Below are 23,596 nucleotides of genomic sequence, written 5' to 3'. Positions count from 1 at the left end.
GCAATTTGGAGATACCTTATCCAAAGTGGTTTTCAGGTCCTTTATATAGGTGTTGACGTCATGTAGCATTCTCTGTAGTTCTTTGACTAATCCCTGTTTGACATCTGAAAAATTGCTACATCTTAAACGCACTTCCCTGTCATCCTCTCCCACAAAATAAATTTGAAGAAATTGAGCTTCCTGTTCAGGTAATGGCAGCAGACTTCCTACCAAGTGATATACCTGCCCCTGAACTTTAAAGGTCGGTATAAAGCCATCTTGTAGAACCTGCTTACCGCCGAATGATGTCATACTAAAGCAACCATTGTACTTTCTAATATTGTTCATAAAGTGAACGTGCTCTGGATGTCTGCCCATTACCAAACTATATAGAGGCTCGGGCAGAGGTTCTAAGGGTGCAAGTTGCACCTTTCCAGCGCTGCAACACATGCCAGGGGATTCTTCCTGCCATTTAAGAGCATTGCAATATTTGCACTTGTGACTCATGGTTCCCAAAGCTATAGTGCTCTCTGTCTCATAAGCCACGTCTGGATCATATGCCATACCTGAATGAGCTTTAACCGTCCACGGAAGTATTCGCCTTTCTACTCTTCTTCCAGGATTACTTTGTTCATATCGAGACTCTGCCTCTCTGTGCACCTCAGGATTATTTTTTTGGTACCTAGTCACTGCTGTTCTGTGCATTTCTGGATTTTTTTGTTGGTACCTAGTCACTGCTATTCTGTGCATTTCTGGATTTTTTTGTTGGTACCTAGTCACTGCTGTTCTGTGCATTTCTGGATTTTTTTGTTGATACCTAGTCACTGCTGTTCTGTGCATTTCTGGATTTTTTTGTTGGTACCTAGTCACTGCTGTTCTGTGCATTTCTGGATTTTTTTGTTGATACCTAGTCACTGCTGTTCTGTGCATTTCTGGATTTTTTTGTTGGTACCTAGTCACTGCTGTTCTGTGCATTTCTGGATTTTTTTGTTGATACCTAGTCACTGCTGTTCTGTGCATTTCTGGATTTTTTGTTGATACCTAGTCACTGCTGTTCTGTGCATTTCTGGATTTTTTTGTTGGTACCTAGTCACTGCTGTTCTGTGCATTTCTGGATTTTTTTGTTGGTACCTAGTCACTGCTGTTCTGTGCATTTCTGGATTTTTTTGTTGATACCTAGTCACTGCTGTTCTGTGCATTTCTGGATTTTTTTGTTGATACCTAGTCACCGCTGTTCTGTGCATTTCTGGATTTTTTTGTTGGTACCTAGTCACTGCTGTTCTGTGCACCTCAGGGTTATTCTGTGCATATTTTTTGGACGCATTTATAAGTTGCTTCCTCCTTTTGACATTAGTGTATCTCTTTCGTCGTTTTACATGAGCCTCATTAGGAATAGGAATAAGTATATGCTTTGAGAGGTGTGAGTTTGAGTCAGGCTGAGAGAAGGACGGTTTGTTGTTCTCTTCATCAGGTTTACGTTGTTCGTACGCATCAAAATGTCCCTTAGAAATATCTTGTGTGAAACGTATTCTCCTAACAGGGTTACCTTCCTCACCGAAACTCTCATAGAGCTTACCATTACGGTAAACCTCAAAAACAAACCCGAAAAGTTGCCCAGCCGCCACCAACTCGCATAAACCACCATAAGTAAAGGGTTTCGACATTTCATCGAGATACTCGCTAGAACTATTGTAATTGTTCCCCAAGCTGTCGTGGGACATAATTGAAAATTCCTCCCAATTATCCACCACATGACTCACGATTATCTCACGCACATCCCTCGCCATTAACTGTGTGTTATACATGAGATAGGAGAGGGCCCGGAAAAGGCAAGCTCCATCCCCTATAATGGGGACAATAGTGTAAGGTACCATCTCCCCATTAACATTTAAAAAATCGATTGCCATCCCGATTTAATTAAAAGTGACAAAGCGCTCTCAAAAATTAAATAATTAAAAGTGACAAAAGCGCTCTCAAAAATTAAATTATTTTTCCTTAAATCTATATCTATAAAGAAAAGATATTTAACGGCAGGAAAAGGGTCAATAAATCTAAATCGATACTATTGCCTTTCCTTCTTTATTAGAAACTAACTAATTACCTGATTAACTGCAAACACGAAATTAACGTAAAAGATACTTTACAGTTTTCTCCTTCTCTCTCTTTCTCTTTCTCTTTCTCCCTCTCTCTCTCTCTCTCTCTCTCTCTCTCTCTCTCTCTCTCTCTCTCTGTCTTTCTCTCTTTCTTTTTCTGTCTGTCTAAATTAAACAGATAACGATTATTAAAACATAATAATTTCAGGAATGTAAATATTATGTTAAGCTATGACAACAATTCTAATAATTAAATATAGTATGTTGAATCATAATATTTACATAAATAAAAATTCACAAACGAAATACCCTCTAGGTGCACCAACCAACAATGGCTAGGTATCAACAAAATAACCTTCTTATTAAAACGTAATAATTTCATGATTTTCAATATTATGTTGTTATGATAGTAAGTTACTGAATTAAATATAGTATGTTGAAACATAATAATTAAAGGAATAGAAATTCACAAATTAATCTATCTATATCTATATCCATTTTCATTGCTTAAAATAATACAGATAATAATTTATGATTTCTTTAAAGTAAATTTTAAAATATATGTTATATTTATTTTATCGGTTTAGATTTATTGGCCCTTTTCCTGCCGTTAAATATCTTTGCTTTATAGATATAGATTTTTAAAAAAGTAATTTAAAAAAAAAGTAATAACTCTCTCTCTCTCTCTCTCTCTCTCTCTGTTTATTTTTCTCTCTCTTTCTTTCTTTCATTAATTTTATTAATTATGCAAATCTATCTCAAATAAATATATTTTACTCTTTATTAAATGTATGCTTTTTTAATGGTTAACATTAATAAAAATGTCCCAAATTATTTAAGTTTTCATCTTTTAAATTTACCACGTATATAACTTTACCTGTTTAAAAAATTTTTCTCTTTGTCTTTCTCTTCTTCAAAAAATACAGTTCCTCTAATAGTTTTACTTTAAAAAATTATCTTTCAATCTCACTTTCGAATAATTTATTTCTTCTTCCTTCCTTCCAATTCGACTCTCAATATCTTTAAAGAATAAAGAAAACTATATAAAGGCTATAATAAACGTTCATACATACACACAAACACACACACACACACTCTCTCTCTCTCTCTTTTTCTCTCTAACATTAATTACGTTTTTTTTATAAATTTCCTGTCTTTCAAAACATATTACCACTTACTCTGTTCTCTCCCTTCCTTTCGTCTTCTTCTTCTCCTTACAAAGACACTCTCTCCCTCTCTTTCTCTCTCTCTCTCTCTCTCTCTCTCTCTCTCTCTCTCTCTCTCTCGAACTTTCTTCAGCAATGATTACGTTAAGTTTTTTAAATTTGTAGTGTTCGAGGCAAACCTCGCAAGATGATAAATATATTTGAAGCATGCCACATATAAAACAGAAGAATGAGTTATCAATTATTTCCATTTATATAAGTGAATACATTGCTTAATTAAATTCGAAATATTCAATTAAAAAGATTTTAAAGAAATGATATATTTTTATAAAATAAAATTTAATTTATTTAACTTTTGATATTAAATTTTTTTTCCTCAGAACTCTGGTGTAAATATTAAATTTTTTGAAATATTTTCTCCTGGAATTAATGTTGGACATATTGATCATTTTCTAAAATCAAAAAATATTTTCATAAAAAATAAAGTTTTTTCTGGACGTTGATGAGTCAGTCAGTCAGGACAGTCGTGAAAACACATTTTACCCCTTTTCACCCCCTTATTTCTTCAGTCAGTCAGGACAGTCATACTTTTGGTAAAAATTATTTGAAAAAATTTCGATACCGGCTTCCAAAAATCGGTAACGAAAAATTATACATTTCACAGTACTCCTCGGAAAATAATTGAAAAAATTTTGATACCGGCTTCCAAAAGATCGGTAACGAAAAATTATACATTTCATAGTAGAAAAATTATACATTTCATAGTACTCCTCGGAAAATTCTATCCCTGTTTGATCTATAATTTGTTGAGATTTGATCAATTATTTTTCGAAAAATAGGAAAAATTAAAAAAATCGGTTTCCAGAAAATCGATAACAAAAAACTATACACATAGTGGCACTCCCCGGAAAATTCTACCCCTATTTCATATACTTTTGGTAAAAATTCGGTTCAGGGGTTTGGGCTGGGCGTTGATGAGTCAGTCAGTCAGTCAGTCAAAACAATCGTGAAAAAAACACATTTTACCTCTTTTCACCCCCTTAGGGGTGGAATTTCTAAAAATCCTTTCTTAGTGGATGCTTACGTCATGAGAGGAATACACCCTCCAAATTTCAAGTCTCTAGGTTCAGGGGTTTGGCCTGGGCGTTGATGAGTCAGTCAGTCAGTCAGTCAATCAGTCAGTCAGTCAGTCAGTCAGTCAGTCAGTCAGTCAGGACATCTTCCTTTATAGATATAGATATATATATATATATATATATATATATATATATATATGGGCAAGATCCGTACTTTTCAACCAAAAATTGCGGGGGTGGGTCACCGATTTCGATGACAATTTTTTCCTCGAAAGTACACTAGAAAAGGAGATAATCCTGAAAATTTGAGCCCGATTCGATCAAATCCGGCCGCTGGAGAATTTTTTGAATTTTGAAAAAAGTCGATTTTTCAGTCATTTTCAAAAATTTATATCTCAGCTTCTATATAACTTAGAGACTCGTTTGAGGCCGCATTCTTTTCTGTAAACTCTCTACTTTTAAGGAAAAAATTGGTCATTGGTTTACATTCAAGTCGGGCTTCACGGCGAGCTGCTAACTAAACCACTGTTTTAGAGAAATTTTGCCTATTTTTGAAATGCAGTCATATCTACAGTTTTTGAAGTAGAGGGTTGATCAGCAGCTGATATTTTTTGTTCAGGTATACTCTGAAGAAATCTATCTTTCAAAGGATTTCGAGTTGAAAGAAAAAAGTTCTGGCTATCTGAAAATGGCGATTTTTTTGAAAATCGATCGGCTTTAGATGGCCATAACTTAACGAAATAAAAGCAATCAAGCAAAAAGTGGATAGATTTCTTCAGAGTATACCTGAACAAAAAATATCAGCTGTTGATCAACCCTCTACTTCAAAAACTGTAGATATGACAGCATTTCAAAGATAGGCAAAATTTCTCTAAAACAGTGGTTTAGTTAGCAGCTCGCCGTGAAGCCGGACTTGAGTGTAAACCAATGACCAATTTTTTCCTTAAAAGTAGAAAGTTTACAGAAAAGAATGCGGCCTCAAACGAGTCTCTAAGTTATATAGAAACTGAGATATAAATTTTTGAAGATGACTAAAAAATCGACTTTTTTCAAAATTCAAAAAATTTTTCAGCGGCCGGATTTGATCAAATCGGGCTCAAATTTTCAAGATTATCTTCTTTTCTAGTGTACTTTCGAGAAAAAAATCGGCATCAAAATCGGTGACCTACCCCCGCAATTTTTGGTTGAAAAGTAATGGATCTGCCTATTATATATATTGTCACGATTTTTTTACTCCCGGACCGCTACGGGACGTGTGCTGGATCAAAAGGAGTAAGGAGAGCGGGATGACGGGCCTCTCCGACGATTCCCTCGCACCTCCGACACTTCGCGAAACGAATTTACCGTTGGGCGCCAGACGCGTCAACGCGCGTCCGCGAAATCGCGAAAGAAAACCAACACGAGACGCAAAGCGAGACGTGCGGATGTGCGAGGAATCGGCTAGCTCGACCTAAGGGCTGGGGCGGGGGTGATGAAGGGCGGCGCGATATTCGGCGGGGTGACACGCCATAGATAAGGCCACGAACTCAAGCAATTAACAAATCAAAATAACATTTATTCGTTAGAAATTCACGCGTGAACCAATAAAAGCCGAGTCGGCTTCGGTCGGTCAGACAAATCATATCATCAGTCGCGCGAGCGTCAGAAATGAAACGAAAGAATTAGTAATAGCGCGGACACCAGAATAAACGAAGTACGCGTTATCGTATAATAAACGCGCAGAAGGCGCTGCGATGAGATCAGAGAGATACAGTATGACAAAACTTACAATTAACATGGAACATCAACCGTAAACGCGAAATAATCACGGAAATAGAAAATAAGATCTCGCAGGAAAGATCGCAAAAGGGCGATACCCCACGCTCGGATCGCGTGAACGCAACGCCGGGAGTCGCGCGAGAATTCTGTCGCCAATTATTTTAAGCCTAGCGCAAGTATGAATCGTGGCGTAAGCCACGTCCCAACGTAATGAGGATCGAACGCAACACAATAACGCAAGATCAATTTCGGCGCGATCGCAAGGAGACGCGAAATACTATAACAAACGCGAAAATACGGACTTAATCTAACGCGAGAAATGACCAAAGGTAGCGCCAGTCATTCGGGCAAAAACAATACTGTCCTCAGTGATTTCCGAACGCGAAAATGAGACGCCGAGGCAATCGGCGTAACGCGAAATACGGGAAGAAACGCGAGGAAAATGTGCGGAATTACCGCGAGCAATAATAACACGCAATCACCGAACAACGCATCCGAACATAATTACCCTAACACGCACGATTCTCTGAGGCAATTAACCACTCACAGACGGCCGATTAACGCGAATGATGTGCCGACGCATGCGAAATTCCACAAGAGCAATGTTTGGCAATTTGATACGCCGGGAACACGGAAGACGCGAGGCACAACCACGAGCGCGGACATTATGCGAAACGGACGCGCAGTAACAGATTTTGCCACGAATCTATCGCGATCTCCAGAGGCTCGCAATCGCGTCTTTACTTCAATTCCGCGGCCACGATACCATCCCGAGGCCCTTCGCTCTCGCTGTCGATCGCCATTCGATACGCGGCCTCAAGGGACCGCACGCGTCGCGATATTACAACGTTATCCCGGACGAGAGCGTGCACCGGGGGGCGGCGTCGTGGCGTTACATTTTGCGATTAATTACTGCGGGCAACCTCACCGATGTGATGTCTCCTCGTAGGGCTCCTCGCCGTCACCTCGTACGGAGGATCGTCGCAGCGCAACAGATTTTCCCGACTCGGGGCGGCTATCGCGTAGTTTAAGAAAACGTTCGGACTCGCCGACGAACGACCAGAGAGTGTCTCGCTAGATTCGCTCGATAACGGAGTCGATGCGGCACCCCCTTCCGTAGGGGCGTGCCAACCAATCGAGAGCGAGCGTGCAAGCTCGCGCGTTATCCTTAAGCAGGATCGTCGTAAGGTGGATCCTTCGGGGGCGCGCAACGGTCTCTCGGCGGCGTAGCGACTTCTTCAATTTGTCCCTGGGCAGCGGACTGGACCTTGTTCTGGCCGGTGTGCCTTCGGTTGCCCTCGGGGCGGTGATCAGTCACCCCGCGGGCCGATATTTCGTGGAGGCAGATTGCTGATGTCGGGTTTGCCCCGGTATCTGGGGCCCCGTTACCGGCGGCTTTGTCCATCGCTGCCTCCTTTGCCGCACGCCCGCCGCGTTGCTCTCGCCGCCCGTGATCCATGTAGCTTCCGCTCTCGCCACCCCTCCTCGGTCCTTGGTCCTCCCGGCGCCGCACGCATTACAATTTATACATGAAAATAAGAGAATAGTCAAAACGCGGAAACGATATCGACTTTTTGGCCTCTGGAGATCTCGTCTTCGCCTCTCTGGCTCGTCCCTGGGCGCAAATTTCCGCGCGTTGTGACGGCGGCGGGGCGCTGCCACGAAGCGGCGGGCCGTAACGTCACAATATATATATATATATATATATATATATATATACATATATATATAAAAGAATTTTTTTTCGAATCTCTGTGCTATCTGGGAGAGGGTAGATTAGAATACAATTCTCCTCATCGAGCTCACGCTGTACGCTGAAACACAAAAAATAATATAATTTATTTTATTGTCAACTTAATTGTATATATATTTGCAATAAAAATTGTCTAATATGATTTTTGTAAATAAAACGTTTTATTTTAATGTAACAATACCGACTGTTGAATATTTAAAAAATTTAATGTTTTACATTAGTCTGTTTATCCCAAAGTTACCAAGAATTAAACTAATACGGAACTTTTAAAATTGCAATTAATTCATAAGAATGACTTTCAATTTTGTAAGTGATAGGGAATGATATATTCAATATATATTATAGACTCAAATAACAATGGGATAGAACTAGGAATTTAACGTATTGTACTCGTTTTTCAATCTTAATTTGGAATAAAATGGAATTTGTTCTATTGTAAATATCGCCGGAATTCAATGAAATTCGATATATACATATTGATTTCCAAATTTGGGATTCAATGGTATTTATTTTATTGTCGGAATAGTCGGAATTCAATGGAGTTCAACACGGACACTTTTCAATCCCTATCCTGGCATTCAATGGTATTCATTTTATTGTCAGAATAGACGGAATTTAATGGAATACAATACGGAAATTTTTAATTCCTAGTTTGGCATTCAATGGTATTCATTTCGTTGACGGAATCAATGGTATTCAATGGAATTCATCACAAAACTTTCCAATCCCTAACCTGGCATTTAGTGGCATTCATTTCGTTAACGGAATCAATGGTATTCAATGGAATTCATGACGAAACTTTCCAATCCCTAACCTGGCATTCAGTGGTATAATATTTTTGTGTCGGAATTGGGTGAGATTCAAAAAAGACAAATTCTTTCCAAAATAAAGAATTCCATGATATTGAAACTATTTCAATCCCTTTTTTGGACACAATGGAATTCGAAAAGTCCTTAATTGAATTCCTGGCAATCCCGTTTTAATTCTTTTCAATCTTTTTTTGTTTGCTGGGCAGGTTTCTCTTAACTGTAATGAAATTAACTAAAACGTTGATATCACGAAACTTCGGTATGAAAGTGACACACATGCAACTCCAACTTAGAAATCATGCACAAAAATTTGTACAATCGAATTACGAATGTATTAATAAGTATCATATATGTATTAATTGTATTATTTGTTCAGAAATTATCATATCATATTTGTTGCAGGATATTATTACATTTATGTAAATTAACAATACGTATATGAAGATTTATATATTTTTTTAGGCCGTTTGTGATCATAGAATGCGATTTACACATATCTATGTTGACAATGTGGGTTCAGTTCATGACTCCAGGGTTTTTCGGTTATTAGCTTTACAGCAATATATCAACAATCCAACTAAATTTCCAAATGATACACATTTAATTGGAGATGCTGCTTATGCTTTACATGAACATCTTTTAGTTCCTTATCCTAATAATGGCCATCTTACACAGCAACAAAAAAATTATAATTTTTGCCATTCTTCTACTAGAATGGTAATAGAAAGAGCATTTGGTTATTTAAAAGGACGCTGGAGAAGTCTACTACATGTCTTGGCAGTCAATGACATAAAGTTTGCTCCTTACCATATATTGGCATGCTGTGTGCTGCACAATATTTGTTTACTTCAGAACGATGAATTGGAGTTGGAAGATCGACTTATTCTAGCCAGAGAACAAGCACAAGTACAAGAGAAGTTATTGAATGTAATAGAAATGCTGCAATAATAAAAAGAAATAACATATGTGCAAATTTGAATAGACACATATAAACAAAATATAAAATATATAAAAATAAGTTCATATAGTATATTAAACATATAAAACATATAGTATATTGAGCACAGAGGGAGAGAGAGAGAGAGAGAGAGAGAGAGAGAGAGAGAGAGAGAGTATATTCATATTTGTAATTCTAATAATAAATATGCATGTGTATATGTTATAGTCAAAGCCCGAAATGCAGGCATTCCTAGGATTGACTAGTCAATCCTGGGGAACGACCAAGCGTCTTGGTCAAAGCCCGAAATAAGTTTTGCGTTTCGGCTTTTGACTAGTCAATCCTAGGAATAACTAATACGGCTAGCCAAAGTTAGAAACTAAAGAAAAATCACTTCGGACTTTGACTAGTGAATCCTAGGTGTGGCTTAATTCGGACTGTGTAACTGTTAACAAATAAAATCAAGATTTTTTTTTACTAAATTAAGTTCTTATTGTTAACTTAATGTAGTTTTTTATTTACTTTTTTACTCTTGTACATAGTTTTTTCTCCTTAAGTTTAAAAATGTAGTTTTGGCAAAATATTGATTTAAAGTGCTTTAAACAGTTAAATACTTTTAAAGCGCGTCATCTAATATATGTAGATTAGTGACGCGTTTTAAACAGTTAAATATTTTTAAAGCGCGTCATTTAACTTATGTATGTAGTATTTAACTGTTTAAAGCGCGTCACTAATTGACATAGGTTAGATGACGCGCTTTAAAAGTATTTAAGTGTTTAAAGCGCGTCACTAAACTAAACAAAACTAAACAAAAAAAATGTATGCGTGAACTATTTCGACATATATATTAGTTATTTCTTTCAATACTCAAAATAGCTGCTATATTTTTTAAACTTTTTTTGATAATAACTTTTTAACAAATAATGATCCCCGACTAAATAAAAAGCTACATTATGTTAATAATAAGAACTTAATTTAGTAAAAAAATCTTGATTTTATTTGTTAACAATCACACAGTCCGAATTAAGCCACACCTAGGATTGACTGGTCAAAGTCCAAAGTAATTTTTCTTTAGTTTCTAACTTTGACCAGCCGTATTAGTTATTCCTAGGATTGACTAGTCAAATGCCGAAGTGATTTTTCTTTAGTTTCTAACTTTAACCAGCCATATTAGTTATTCCTAGGATTGACTAGTCAAAAGCCGAAACGCAAAACTTATTTCGGGCTTTGACCAAGACGCTTGGTCGTTCCCCAGGATTGACTAGTCAATCCTAGGAATACCTGCGTTTCGGGCTTTGACTATGACATATATATATTTTCATATATTGTGTCTTTTTAGATGATACAGTATTATATATGAAGTAAATTGTACAAGCAAGAGTAACAGTTTTTTTTAAACTGTCACAAGAAGAAATATATTATATGAAGTATTATCCTTAAAAATTGCATTTATACACTATAAATACAGATCTGAAAAAAAATGGTTTAGACTATCAAAATAATTATGTAGGACATTCAAACTTGCTTGAATGTTAAAACTTTTTCCAGTATTGTCATCAATAATCAACCGTTGGACATAATTATTAATCTAACTAAAATATTTTCAGATCTGTATTTGTAGCTAAATTTTTAGACTTTAGAAAAAACGTTTTTTTTTAATATAAATTTTTAATTTTTTATTATTCTTATCTATAAATTTATATTTAGTTAAAAATAAATGTATATACAGGATTAAGATCCTTAAGTAGGAATTTTAGAATTTTTATATGCATAAAATTAAACATAGGTTTAATAAATAATAGGTTTATACGTTAAAAAGTTTTCTCTCTATACACACCTTTTTATATCAAATATTTTTTTTACCGTTACCAGCTTTTTCAGCATCCGTTTCAGTAACATCAAGAGTGTACATATTTTGACTTTAAGAATCATATAACGAAATTTGTGGCATGTTGTTTTTCAGGATCTTAGGCATATAAAAATTTATATTTTTAGTGTAAGACTAATATTAATACAAAAATTTAAAAAAATTAATTTTATTTGTCCATAATTTATTGATATAAAACTTTTTATTGCGAAGATTACAATTAAACAAGTTGCAATATGTACTATTATTATGTATCTAATATCACAATTTCTTTGATTAAATTATAATAAACTTTAAGAACACAAATTATGATATTATACATATATTATGCCTATAATGATATTAGCATCTTAATATCTTAAAAATAAAAACTGTAAGTAAACAAATTGCACTTTTGCAGCTTTTTTGAAAAATAAAAACTTTAAGGCATTTGACTTATACAGTAAAAAAACTATCCCATTGTACCAGTGCAACTTAAAAGAAATGGAATATAATAAAAGTAATAAAGTAATCATTGATATCATTACTGCTGAAGAAATTTTTGTAAAATATCCAGTAGTTTATCTTGTCGTGACATTGCTTCTTCATGCATTTTTTGCCGTGTAGCAGCATTATGTTCAATCATTTTCTCCAACGTGTTATATTTCTTGCCTATATATATAAATATAATAAACATTGATCTTAATAATACATTATTATACAATATAAATAAACATTACATTTCTAACACTTACGTTTAGGAGGTTTGTTTTCAGATGGAAGTGAACTGGATTTTCGAGTTCCACACCCAATATCTTTTATTTCATCATCAGAAGATGCTATAGCTGAACTTCCACTGTCTAATGTAAGAAGTGGTTTCACCCATGGTTTTTTAGTAAACATTTCATCCATAATCTGGAATTACAAAAATGTTGATTAATTATATAATGAAAAACAATTATGATAAATACAACAAATATTCTTAATAAAAATACAAAAAGACATTTCTCACAAAATATAATTATTCTACTTACATCTAAATATCGCCATGCTTGCCTACTACTACCACTTTTAGTATTGTGGTCTTTGATATTTTTATATGTATTTTTTAATCCAGCCAATTTACTTTTACACTGCATGCCAGTTACATTATAGCCACTCGCAATTAATTCGGAAGAAACCAGTTCTCAAAATTTTTTGTGTGTTGTTTTACCACTTTTAAGATGATGTTCGTTATCTGTGTAACTTGTAAGTAGTAAAAGTATTGCTCCGTGTAGCCAACGGAAACTGTCTGTAAATAAAAATACATTTTGTATTTACTTTCAAACTCATTATTTTTTGTTTTCATTTTTCATAAATATATTTCCAAAATATACATAGCAAAAACCTGTCATACCTTTCTCTTGAGAATCATCTTGTACAGATGCTTGTGTTGTATTTGTGACATTATCTACATCACAAACAGTAGAAGCTGTAACATAAAATTTATGCATGTAAATCTTATAATAACTAAATTTCTATATCAGTTTATAATAATTTAATGTTAACTTAATATTAATTGATATCTATTAATACTCACCAACATTTGCACTAATTATATTTGTAGCAACAGGATTTGGGCAAGATTCAGAAATCTGGATTGGATTCTCTAAAGCCTCAGAAGTTTGAGAATCTACATATTTTTTTAAAAGATAAGTTGCAAATAGCAAATCTGGAAAAAAAACAAATTTTATATATATAAAATATCTATTAATTCTCTCAACTACGCCTACTAAACAGTCGCGGTGTAAACTAGACCTTTGACTGTATAAGCATATATGTACATCAGTTTTATATACAATTAATTTATAATTTCCTTTCTTGACTTTTTTTAACCTTAAGTAGGAATTTTGGCATTTTTATATGCATAAAATTAAACATAAGTTAAATAAATAATAGGTTTATAGGTTAGAAAGTTCTCTCTCTACACATATCTACTATTTTATATTAAATATTTTTCTTACCGTTATTAGCTCTTTCAGCATCTGCTTCAGTAACATCAAAAGTGTATATACTTTGACTTTGAGAATCGTATAATGTAATTTGTGGCATGTTGTTCTTCAGTACAAACTTACACAGGTTGCACAACTTTCCCGCGCTTGTAAATATGAATACGGTCAACGTGACGCTACCAATGCTTCGAAGCATAACGCTTCAGCTACACTACCTCTTCGGCAGCAGCGATAGAAGCGAGCTGGCAGCGAAATGTTATGACGTATGTATGACGTCATACCTCTTGCTAGAATGTTTTGAAGTGCTCGATTGACCGCACTCGAAACACTTCAAAACATTTGCAGTGAGACTTTGACCGCACCCATAGACGGCGTTGAAAGTGTCCCCCACTTTTCCAAGAGGGGAGTTTGGACCCCCCTGCTCGCCGGCACGACAGTGGCGGAAACGATGACCTGCCGGGATCACGCCGGTTCCCCGTGCCTGCGCTGTAGCACAGTATATACAGTAGCGCAACTCTCCCGATTTCAGCGTGTACGAAATTCAACTGCACATGCGCAAGCTAAGTAGATAACCAATCACAGAACTGATCTTCTGTCGCACTTCCTCTCTCTATTTCTTCTATAGCGCTTTCTCTCTTACCTATATAGCGGTTAAAATTGGCGGTAACAGACATCTTACAGAAGTGAAGTGTGCGAGAAATCGAAGTTAGACGTGAAAGATAGAGAAAGTGAGCAGGAGTATTCAGTGTTTAGTATTAAGTGTTCAGTGTTCAGTGTTCAATTACATAAAGAGTGAAAAAAATAAAACTTAAAATTGACAGTTAACCAAGAAAAATTATATTTAGTCTTAGAAAGAATAGTTAATCTGTATATAAATAATATTGTACAGATTTTCTATTTTCTTCCAAAAAGCACTTTTGATCTTAGCTTTGTTGCAGGTGCTGCTTCTTAGAAGACAGGAAAAATATCGAAAAAGATGAATCGTAAATCAAGTTTATGGTGTGTTGCGAAAGAGTGCAACAATAATAGTACGAAGAAAAGACACTTTTTTTTATTTCCTAAGGAACATGATAGGTACAATTTGGTTTTAATTATCATTTTTTAAAGCATGTATATAATTTTATATAGATATATTGAATCTACACACATAATTCAATATTTTCATATTTCCCTAAAATCTATCTATATATATGTAATATATTTTTTATGTTAATAACAAATTGGCATAACATTTTTAGATGGTTGCAATAGATACATGCATCCGGAAGACTCGACTTGCAAGTGATGGGCCCAAAATATGGTCATCGCAACTATCGACTATGCCACTTGCATTTTGAAGAAAAGTGGTACAAAATAGGCCAAAAAAGAGCTTCTCTTCATCCTGATGCTGTACCTACAATATTTTTTGGAAGAGAGTAAGTAATAAATTTTTTATACTGCACATTATTGTTTTTTCTAAATAATATTTAAATTTTTTAATAATGAACAATATTTTATAATACAAAATGATACTATATATTTGAGATAAGATAAAAAACATTTGATAATATAAAATAATAATATACATTTAATAATATAAACAATATTTGATAATGTATGAAATATAATAATACTATCCATAATATAACTTTTACAGCAATACACTTGTGATAACAGCATCAGAAGAACATACACAAGAAAGAAATGATAAGGAAGATGAAGCAGTGATTGAAGTTGTTGAACAACAAGAAGAAACAAACAGGTTCTTCTCTCAATCTCTATATATCTAAATAACTTATCTAAATCTCTATCTATCTAAATAACGTATTTTTATAATAACAAAAATAGATTTTGCTGTTAAAATATATATATTTTTGCAAAATATATTATATTTTATTTTTCTATCAATGTAGGGTATGAAAAATGTATGTGATATGTTTCAGTAGTATCCAGACGTCAAACGCAACGCTAGCCATGGATAGAAATGCTAAAATTGCTAAAACCGTAAGTTTTTACTTCATTCAACATATGTAGTGTGTGCATTTTAATTATATTGTATTATTTGTAAAGATATACAGTTTATGATAGTTATTATTTCAATTTATAAATACACATGCACGCATTGAAATATATTTCAACTTATATTTCTCAGTTTTATATTTTATATTATTTTGTCGTTTTTCTCTTAATTTTTTAAAACAATAAAAATAAATGTAAAAAATCAAGAGACACGGTAGTGTCTCGCGCCAAGTACGCGCGAAGCGAGACGCACCGTGACTCTTTTACGCGAACGCATGAGTTGCGAGTATCCGAGATTTTGAGATCTCAATAACGAGTGAACGGATCAACTTCTAAGTAGGTTCGATCGATAGCTTGGGGTTTGATTTATAAATAAGAGTCTTTTTTTTTCGTTACGTGCCCTACGAGCGAAGATATTGCAATGCAAAGACCAAATGTGGAAAATTTTTTTTTAAGAAACGTCCACGTCGGACAAAAATGGCGGCTGGTGTGTCACTTTCCCATTTTTGACACGAGAGTGCACTCGTGCACTGTCGCAGTGCGTGACAGTTTTTTACAACCTAGAAAAGGATAAGTGTAAAGGCTATTCTACAATTGCGTAAGAGTAAGGAGTAAGAGTAAGAGTAACAAATTGATCAATCACAGTCGATTATTTTCCTCAAATTCTCACTGTGATTGGTCAATTTCTTACTCTTACTCTTACTCCTTACTCTTACGCAATTGTAGAATAGCCTTAAGTGTGTGATAGTCGTGACCGTTGCCGCGTCGTGACAGATAGTGAGATATATATAAGTATTGACCGTAAAGAGCTGATGCCGAGAGATCTTTAAGAAGGAAGGTGTATCTACAAAATCGTACAAACACGTACGTATATGCTGCCTTGTAAAAGTTGTCAAACTGTATGTTTACGCGAGCGTTACTTCTGTAGTAACTTACGATAATTTATGCCGGGATTACGATGAATTTAACGTAACGGGACGCGACGGACGCGAAGTAACGTAACGTGAACTTAAGAAATTACGATCGCCGTAATTTAAAGATAACCTTAATCTTAACCTTCTATTCATACCAAGCTGTCAAATCATTTCTGAAATGCACGCTGCTTCACGTTACGGCGATCGTAATTTCTTAAGTTTACGTTACGTTACTTCGCGTCCGTCGCGTCCCGTTACGTTAAATTCATCGTAATCCCGGCATTACTCGTTTACGCGGGATGAATTATCATAAGTTGCTACAGAATCTCCATTTACGTGGAGGAATTATCGTATAAGTTACTACGGAAGTAAAACGCTCGCGTAAACATAGTATACGTGACAGATAGTGTGTGTGTGTGTGTGTGTATGTTACTACGTTTACGCGAGTGTTACTTCTGTAGTAACTTACGATAATTCACTCGTTTACGCGGAGTAATTTATCGTAAGTTACTACAAAATCCCGTTTACGCGAAGGAATTATCGTAAATTACTACAGAAGTAACGTTCGCGTAAACGTAGTGTGTGTGTGTGTGTGTGTGTGTGTGTGTGTAATTAAAATTATTTATATTTATATTATACATGTATACAATTTATTTAGTATTTATAGGATGATTGGCAGCAGGACAAGAAGCTGTAAAATAATCAATTGCAAGACGAGAAGTTATAGGACGATCAACTGTAGAACGAGAAGTTGTAGGATGATCAACTGCAGGACGAGAAGTTGTAGGATAGGACGATCAACTGCAAGACGAGAAGTTGTAGCACGATCAATTACAGGACGAGCTGCAGAACGATTGTCAATAAAATGATGATCACCAACAGGTAATATAATAAAATAATCGAGAAAAATACTTGTATTTATCACATACGTATTTCAGTAAATAAAAATTTGCTTGCATATTTTTGTTTCAGATCAACATCAGAGTTTTTTAATAGTCAAATAGCAAAATGCTGCTGCAAAAAAACAATTAACTATTTTAGATGTATAATTTGTATGCCTTATGCTTACTCGTTTAATTAAAAATAAATATATTTTTGTCTTAGAAAAATGTTTCATAATTTAAATCACATGTACTTATTTATTTAGATTATTAAGTATTTTTATTATACGCCCGTCTGTATTCTTGTATTCAGCAAATTTCTTGCGAATACAGCGAGAGAAGATAACGTGTATATTATATGTACGTTCAATCGCAGTGATGCTAGAGATAAGACGCGAGTCACGCGAGCGACGCGGCCCGAAATGGTCGAAATGGAGATAGAAATGGATAGAGGGGATAAAGTTGGAGGAGAGTGACGTTCAATTAAATTGTACTTTTATAAATATGTTTAATACATGTATTTAATATCCATGTAAAACTTACATACATTTAAAAGAGTGGGGAGGCACATAAAGGATCAGTAAGATCTAGGTGCCGTCGGGGGCCCCAGTGGAATCACTCACTTTTCTACTACTACTACATACATTTAGCGAATGTAACTAATAGATTATGCAATACGGTTTCAATAAATCAAATAATCATTTTAAAAACTATATAAAGTAACGCTGGCAACGCAGAAATTATTTTAGATAATGACATTACGGGTAAATAGAAACGACAGTATTATAGATGACGACAGTACGGGTATAAAATTAGGTTTCGTGAATCTTGCAGAGCCTCGCATTGCGTTGATGAGGAATATAAAACCGGTCTACTGTTGACATTTATGGACTGCCCATTTGGTAGTGTTATCGTCAAGGCCATTTTCTAGGTAACACACGTTGCGTCATCGCCGAAACAATAATCATCGGTTTTGCAGGTGTAATTGATTTCCGGGCATATATCGCAATCTTCAGTAATCCGTTCACAGAGCACGAGGCGTGGAGTATACAGAGGAGCGCCAGGGCGAGGAGGTTCGCCATGCCGCCGTCGCGGACGCCTTTCACCTAACGCTGCTATATCGCCCTGTGGAACGGCATCAACAATATAAAAAAACTATCTCTAATATTATATATATATATATATATATATATATATATCTTATATATATATATATATTAATATTTTATATATTAATATTCAATTACACATGTATATATTACTATTTTCTTCTAACCTTTATTGTCTGTAATTTCTTCGACCTCGATTTCTTCTACCCCAATTGTAGTGAGCAGATGACAATTGATACAAAAACTGCATGAATCGTTCTTGTTGCCGGCGAACTCCACTCCTTCTTCCTCTATGTCTCTGTAAATCTTTACAATTATAAAATTCATTATATCAAGTACAAATTAAATACAATTATAAAATCATAATTAATTAATTAAAATATTATTACCTGAAACATCGCTCTCGTTTTCAACAATAGGATCATCAGTAGGATGATGAACTGCAGGACCAGAAGTTCCATGACGATCAACAGTAGAACGAGAAGTTATATGATCAACTGCAGGACGAGAAATTCTAAAATGTTGGGCTGCAGGACGAGAAGTTCTAGCCGTTGTAGGACGATCGACTGCAGGACAAGAAATTGTAGCAAATGCAGGACGAGAAATTGTAGCAACAGCAGGACGAGAAATTGTAGCAACTGCAGGACGAGAAATTGTAGTAACTGCAGGACGAGAAATTGTAGAACGATCAACTGGTTGATTATCACCAACGGGTTGATCACCAACAGAACGGTCATCGACGGGACGATCACCAGCAGAACGGTCATCGACGGGACGATCACCAGCAGAACGGTCATCGACGGGACGATCACCAGCAGAACGGTCATCAGCAAGATCACATTGAGTCATAGGACTCAAATCAAATTTTGTGAAATCGTAGTCCAGTAATTCGTCGACTTCCATCTAAAATTAAGATATTGGTTAGGATGGATCACATTTATCAAAATTTATGTAATTTCTTTACGCGTTTAATACAAATGTACTTACATTTTTCGGTGTCTTTCGCCATCTTCGTCTTTTTATCTTTCCTGTATATATTATCTGTAATGGTAGCACCAAGGTAGCGTAATAATCCGTTTCCGTTTCGACTATAATTACGTTTGCGCGGCTCGATTTACGGCGATGTTATAACGTCGGTTTCGTAGGTATAATTGGTTTCCGGGCATATATCGCAATAGCACTTCAGTAATCCGTTCACAGTCTCTTAGTCTCTTCGGAGTAATCTTCCTCCTTCGAGTGTTCACTTTGCAGGATTGGATACGGCGCTTTTTCGGACTTTTCGATCTCACTTTCGGCATCGCTACCTTCTTCCGCAATCTCGTTGTCAGTGATTTCGATTTGCAGATGACAATAACTCTCTAACATCTTTTCTTTCGTCTCCGTCACGTCGCTCGTACACTCGATCTGCGTTTGAGGATTACACGTTTTAATGTCGTTTCCGTATCTGCGATCCACTCTGCATTTGGAGTAATTTCCGGAATATCAGGCGCGTGCAAGTTTAAAATGGAATCCAAATTTCCGCCATGGGCAGTACTTGCGCTGGAAATGCTCATGTGACCCAGCGATGGAAGGCATGCATTTTGATTCGACATTATTCTGCTTTGCGTTATATCCTTTGAAGGCAATAAAACAGACACCAACGGCTTTTGACGGCATTTTCAGGAGGTTGCGCCAAAGTCTCTAAAGCTGCATTATGACATTTTGCCCAAAGGCCCAAGTGTATAGTAAAAAAAACATTCTTTTTAAAAATTTTAACAAGTTTTATCTTTTTGTGTCCGCTATCGGGGGGTCCGGGGGTTTAATTGAAAGGGGAAAATCCTCCGGGGACCCAAAAACCCCTTTTAAAGTGGGGAAAGGGGTCGTCGGCGTTTCTTCCTGAGTTTATATTAGATAAAAAATTTATTAAAGAACGTTTGCATAGGCAGCGCGTAATTTTTTAGCGCGTACCAAAAAGGTTTACCACACATTTTTTTAAAAAAACTGGGCTTCCCCCCCAATTTTGACGTTTTCAGAAAATATAGCGGCCCCCCTACGAAAAATGCTGAGGGGGAAAAAGATATTTTCAAAAGGCCCCCAGAAAATTCTGAAACAAGTTTTTAATTTTTTCCCCAAAGCTCAGGGAAAGTAGCCGGGGGAAATTTTAACAACGTGAGCCCTTTCCCCTTCCCTCCTGGTTGTAAAAAGGGGGGCCAATACTTTAAAATTTTAAGGAAAAAGCCCGCGTTTTAATTTTTTTAATCAAAAGTATCCTCCAAAAGATGCGTTTTTATCCCCTTTTTCCGGGGGGTCAGTTTTTCCCCCTTTAATTTTTCCCCCCAAAAGGGGTTTAAAAAGTGACTCAGAGGCCAAATCCCCCCAAAAAGGAGCCCCCATTTCGTGCGGGGTTTTCCGGGGTTTTTTTATTTTTGGGGAAAGCTCTATCTGGATTTTAAAAAGAAGACTGTCGAAAAACCCGGCAAAAAAAAGATCAATGATATATCTTTTCCCAAAAAGATCGTCAAAAATGTTTTTTCTCCCCTTGTCGTTTTTGTGCTTCGTCATGAAAACTAAAAATCCCCGGGTTTTTAAAACAGGTAAAAAATGGAAGGCGAAAAAAGGGGTCGAAAACCCTTTAATTTTTTGAGAGACCGTCCGCGACCATCCTGGGGTCGGATTCTCATCTTTTCCCGAGTTTTTGGAAATTTGGGGTTTCCCCGACGGGTTGGGGGGGGGAAGTTTTCCCCCGGCCCCTGATCGCCCCCCGGGGGCCCTTTTTCCCCCCACTTTTTTAAGAGCAAAAACTAAGGGTTTTAAGGAAGATCTCTTTTTACGTCGCCCGGGATGATGTGTTTTATCCCTTTATCCCCCGCCCCCGGGTCCAAAGGACCCCTTTTCCATTCCCCGTAGATTTTGGGTCTCCCCCCCTTAGCACCTTTTGGGAGCCATGCCGGCCCCCGGAAGGCCCCTTTCCACCCTTTGAGGGGGCCCCCTCAAATAACCGTGCGACCGGTGAATGAACATCCGTTTTTTGGGGGGGTTTTTGGAAAGAGTCCCCGGAAAAATCGAAAATTTTCCCCAAAAAAACCAGGGTGCTTATGGGCCTGGGAACAGCACCCAAATATAATAACTTTTTCTATTTTTTCACAAAATTTTAAAAAACACGCACGCAAGACGGCGCCCCGGGGGAACACACACGAACAAACACACACACACCAAACACACACACACAAACACACACACAACAAAAAACCCCCGGGGGGTTTTTTGGGGGTGGGGGGGAAAAAATAAATAAAAAAATAATAAAAAAAAAATATAAATTTTTTTTTTTTTTTTTTTTATATTTTTTTTTAAATTTTTAACAAAAAACCTTATTACTTTTTTTTTTTCCCTTTTATCTGTAATTCCCCAACCTTGTTTTTTTAAAACCCATTGTTTGTGCAGATGAAAAAATTAAAAAAATAAAAACTGCAACGTTTTTGTTGCCGAGAATTCCCCCTTTTTTCCCCCGTCTCCATAAATCTTTAAAAATTACAAAAAACCTGTTACTATTTTATGTGATTAATAAAATATAGAATATAATATGATAAATCTAAAAATTGCTTTTAAAATAATTGCCCCCAAATTCAAATAAAAGTAATTGTGTTTTAACCCTTTTCTTGCGGGGAAATTTGGGAATAAAGTTGAAAATTTTAATTTTTCAAAAACTAATTTTATTTTTATTACAAAATTTTTTATAAAAAAAAATTTTTAAAACAAAATAAAAATTTAATTAAAAATTTTCACGGTTAATACTCAACCCCGATTTTTGGGACCCCCCCAAACCCCGTATGCGCATTTCAAATCGTAAAAAAGACTTAAAAAATGTTTTATGCTCCGGTTTAAGGTTTTGTCGCTCCCCCAATTTTCGCGCGATTTTGTTTTTTTTTTTCGTTCCCAAAATTTTAATTGGGGCCCGTAGCCGTTTTTGAAATCGGAGGGTTTCCAAATGGGGGAACCCCCTTTTTCGATTATGGAAAAAAAATTTTGGTAGAGCTTTTTAAATACTAAGAAAAAAAGTTATAGGAAAAATTCCCCGAGGACGGGAATGGGGGGGGGTCAACTGGTTGTTATCAGCAGAGCAACCAAAAATCACACCAGCGAATTTACCAAAAGGGGTCACCCCCAACCCAATCACCCCAAAGGCGTCATCAGCAGGGAAAAAATTTTGAACCCCGCTTCCGGGACCCCCGGGCCAAATTGCCGAAACCGGGGTTTTTGGGGTTTCCCCGGAAAAAAAGGAGCGAGTTTTTCCCCGGCGTCCCCAAACTTTCGGGGGGAGGTGGGGTTTGGCCCTTTTCGATTTTAAAAAGTAGAAAATTATTCGAAGGCGGGAAAGGGGGAAGCGGAATCCCGTTTCGTCGTGGGGGAAGATAAGGCTTTTGGGAGCCAGGAATAAACGGGGCCCGTCGGCCCCCCTGAAAAGGGAAACCTCCGGGAAAAACCAAAAAGGGTTTTTCGCGGTTTTAAATTTGCGTTGGGGGGAGGAGGGGTTTCGGGGCTGTGGTATGTCCGTGAGGGGCACGTGTCAGTCTTGGGGTGGGGCGTAGTATTTTTTTCACTGGGGGGGAAATTGGCCGTCTCCCCTTTCTGCTGTTGCGAAGTGTGACATCTTCCCGGAGGAATCGACCTCGAGCCGCGCCGTTTTCGAGGCCCAGACTCCCGATTCTAACCTCTCCGTACTCCGTAATGGTCCGTTTTGATTCGCATGGCGAACGCGGTAGAGAGTAGACGTGTCGAGAAAGTTAGCTTACGATAGTAATAGGGTGTTATAAAAAGAAGACTACGAGTTGCCTAACTACTGACATTAAAAGAGCGTTTACACGGCATTTAATGTCAGTAGTTATAACATCGATGTTATAATTTTGCCGTAAATCGGGCCGTGGAAACATGACGCACTTACAAACGTGATCACAAAACGTCACAAATTTAAAAGTTTTTTTTTCGCAGTGATGCCACAGTTAAAACGCGAGTGACACGGACGACGCGGGCGACGCGGCCCGAAACAGTCGAAACGGAGATAGAGGGGATACTCACACAAAAGAAGAGCCATTCAGCGCGGCGCTGGGCGTATACAAACGTGGCTCCTCTCTTGAGTATTTTCTTCATCTTCGTTTCAATGGGTACGTTCAGCAGACACAACTGTTGACTCTGCGTTGATTGGTTAGTTCTAAAAGTAAGAGCCAATTACGTTCGACTGCTATTGAGCGGCTTGATCTGCTGAACGCGACCAATAGACTTAAGAAGATACAGCGGTGATCGGCATTCGCA

The 23,596-nt window shown here is 36.5% G+C and overlaps 2 protein-coding genes, 1 long non-coding RNA gene and 1 pseudogene across 7 annotated transcripts; 2 read left to right on the top strand and 2 right to left on the bottom strand.

Annotated features, from left to right (window-relative positions):
* Nucleotides 1–11,261: 11,261 nt before the first annotated feature.
* Nucleotides 11,262–14,296, bottom strand: LOC143894765 (uncharacterized). Of its 2 annotated transcripts, none has more exons than XM_077401388.1 (5): nucleotides 13,421–14,296; nucleotides 12,814–12,888; nucleotides 12,452–12,708; nucleotides 12,173–12,332; nucleotides 11,262–12,089 (listed from the first exon to the last, which is right to left on the bottom strand). In XM_077401388.1, exons 3-5 carry the CDS (start codon nucleotides 12,554–12,556, stop codon nucleotides 11,962–11,964), a joined length of 393 nt encoding a protein of 130 aa, XP_077257514.1. In that variant the 5' UTR covers nucleotides 12,557–12,708; nucleotides 12,814–12,888; nucleotides 13,421–14,296; the 3' UTR covers nucleotides 11,262–11,961. The 2 variants fall into 2 exon arrangements, with proteins under 2 accessions (XP_077257514.1, XP_077257515.1); XM_077401389.1 differs by lacking the exon at nucleotides 13,421–14,296 and adding an exon at nucleotides 12,997–13,115.
* An 88-nt stretch (nucleotides 14,297–14,384) lies between these two features.
* On the top strand, nucleotides 14,385–15,472 carry LOC143894788 (uncharacterized; annotated as a pseudogene). The gene is made up of 5 exons (XR_013256159.1): nucleotides 14,385–14,482; nucleotides 14,647–14,823; nucleotides 15,045–15,149; nucleotides 15,334–15,391; nucleotides 15,458–15,472. The product of XR_013256159.1 is annotated as an uncharacterized LOC143894788 (transcript).
* Nucleotides 15,473–16,017: 545 nt separating this feature from the next.
* Nucleotides 16,018–17,429, top strand: LOC143894766 (uncharacterized). Of its 2 annotated transcripts, none has more exons than XR_013256151.1 (3): nucleotides 16,018–16,270; nucleotides 16,988–17,202; nucleotides 17,293–17,429. It is a non-coding gene; the product is annotated as an uncharacterized LOC143894766 (long non-coding RNA). The 2 variants fall into 2 exon arrangements; XR_013256150.1 differs by having other exon boundaries at nucleotides 16,021–16,270; nucleotides 16,979–17,202.
* A 530-nt stretch (nucleotides 17,430–17,959) lies between these two features.
* On the bottom strand, nucleotides 17,960–19,930 carry LOC143894763 (uncharacterized). 2 transcript variants are annotated; one of them, XM_077401386.1, is made up of 4 exons: nucleotides 19,298–19,930; nucleotides 18,700–19,213; nucleotides 18,478–18,616; nucleotides 17,960–18,326 (listed from the first exon to the last, which is right to left on the bottom strand). In XM_077401386.1, exons 2-3 carry the CDS (start codon nucleotides 19,211–19,213, stop codon nucleotides 18,480–18,482), a joined length of 651 nt encoding a protein of 216 aa, XP_077257512.1. In that variant the 5' UTR covers nucleotides 19,298–19,930; the 3' UTR covers nucleotides 17,960–18,326; nucleotides 18,478–18,479. The 2 variants fall into 2 exon arrangements, with proteins under 2 accessions (XP_077257512.1, XP_077257513.1); XM_077401387.1 differs by having other exon boundaries at nucleotides 18,700–19,443.
* Nucleotides 19,931–23,596: the final 3,666 nt, after the last annotated feature.

This window comes from Temnothorax americanus, unplaced genomic scaffold (assembly GCF_048541705.1).
Source record: "Temnothorax americanus isolate GAGA-0224 unplaced genomic scaffold, ASM4854170v1 Scaffold141, whole genome shotgun sequence".
Classification (NCBI taxonomy): Eukaryota; Metazoa; Arthropoda; class Insecta; order Hymenoptera; family Formicidae; genus Temnothorax; species Temnothorax americanus.
Note: the sequence above shows the minus strand (reverse complement) of the source record. Positions and strands in the feature narration are given on the sequence as shown.

Bases quoted from the DNA above. Each gene is read 5' to 3' on its own strand.
- LOC143894765 (XM_077401388.1), bottom strand. From the start codon at position 12,556: ATGCAGTGTAAAAGTAAATTGGCTGGATTAAAAAATACATATAAAAAT. The intron at 12,333-12,451 runs GTAAGTAGAATA...TTGTAATTCCAG, and splicing joins AAGCATGGCGATATTTAGAT to ATTATGGATGAAATGTTTAC. The intron at 12,090-12,172 runs GTAAGTGTTAGA...TTATATATATAG, and splicing joins TGAAAACAAACCTCCTAAAC to GCAAGAAATATAACACGTTG.
- LOC143894763 (XM_077401386.1), bottom strand. From the start codon at position 19,213: ATGGAAGTCGACGAATTACTGGACTACGATTTCACAAAATTTGATTTG. The intron at 18,617-18,699 runs GTAATAATATTT...ATAATTGTAAAG, and splicing joins AAACGAGAGCGATGTTTCAG to ATTTACAGAGACATAGAGGA.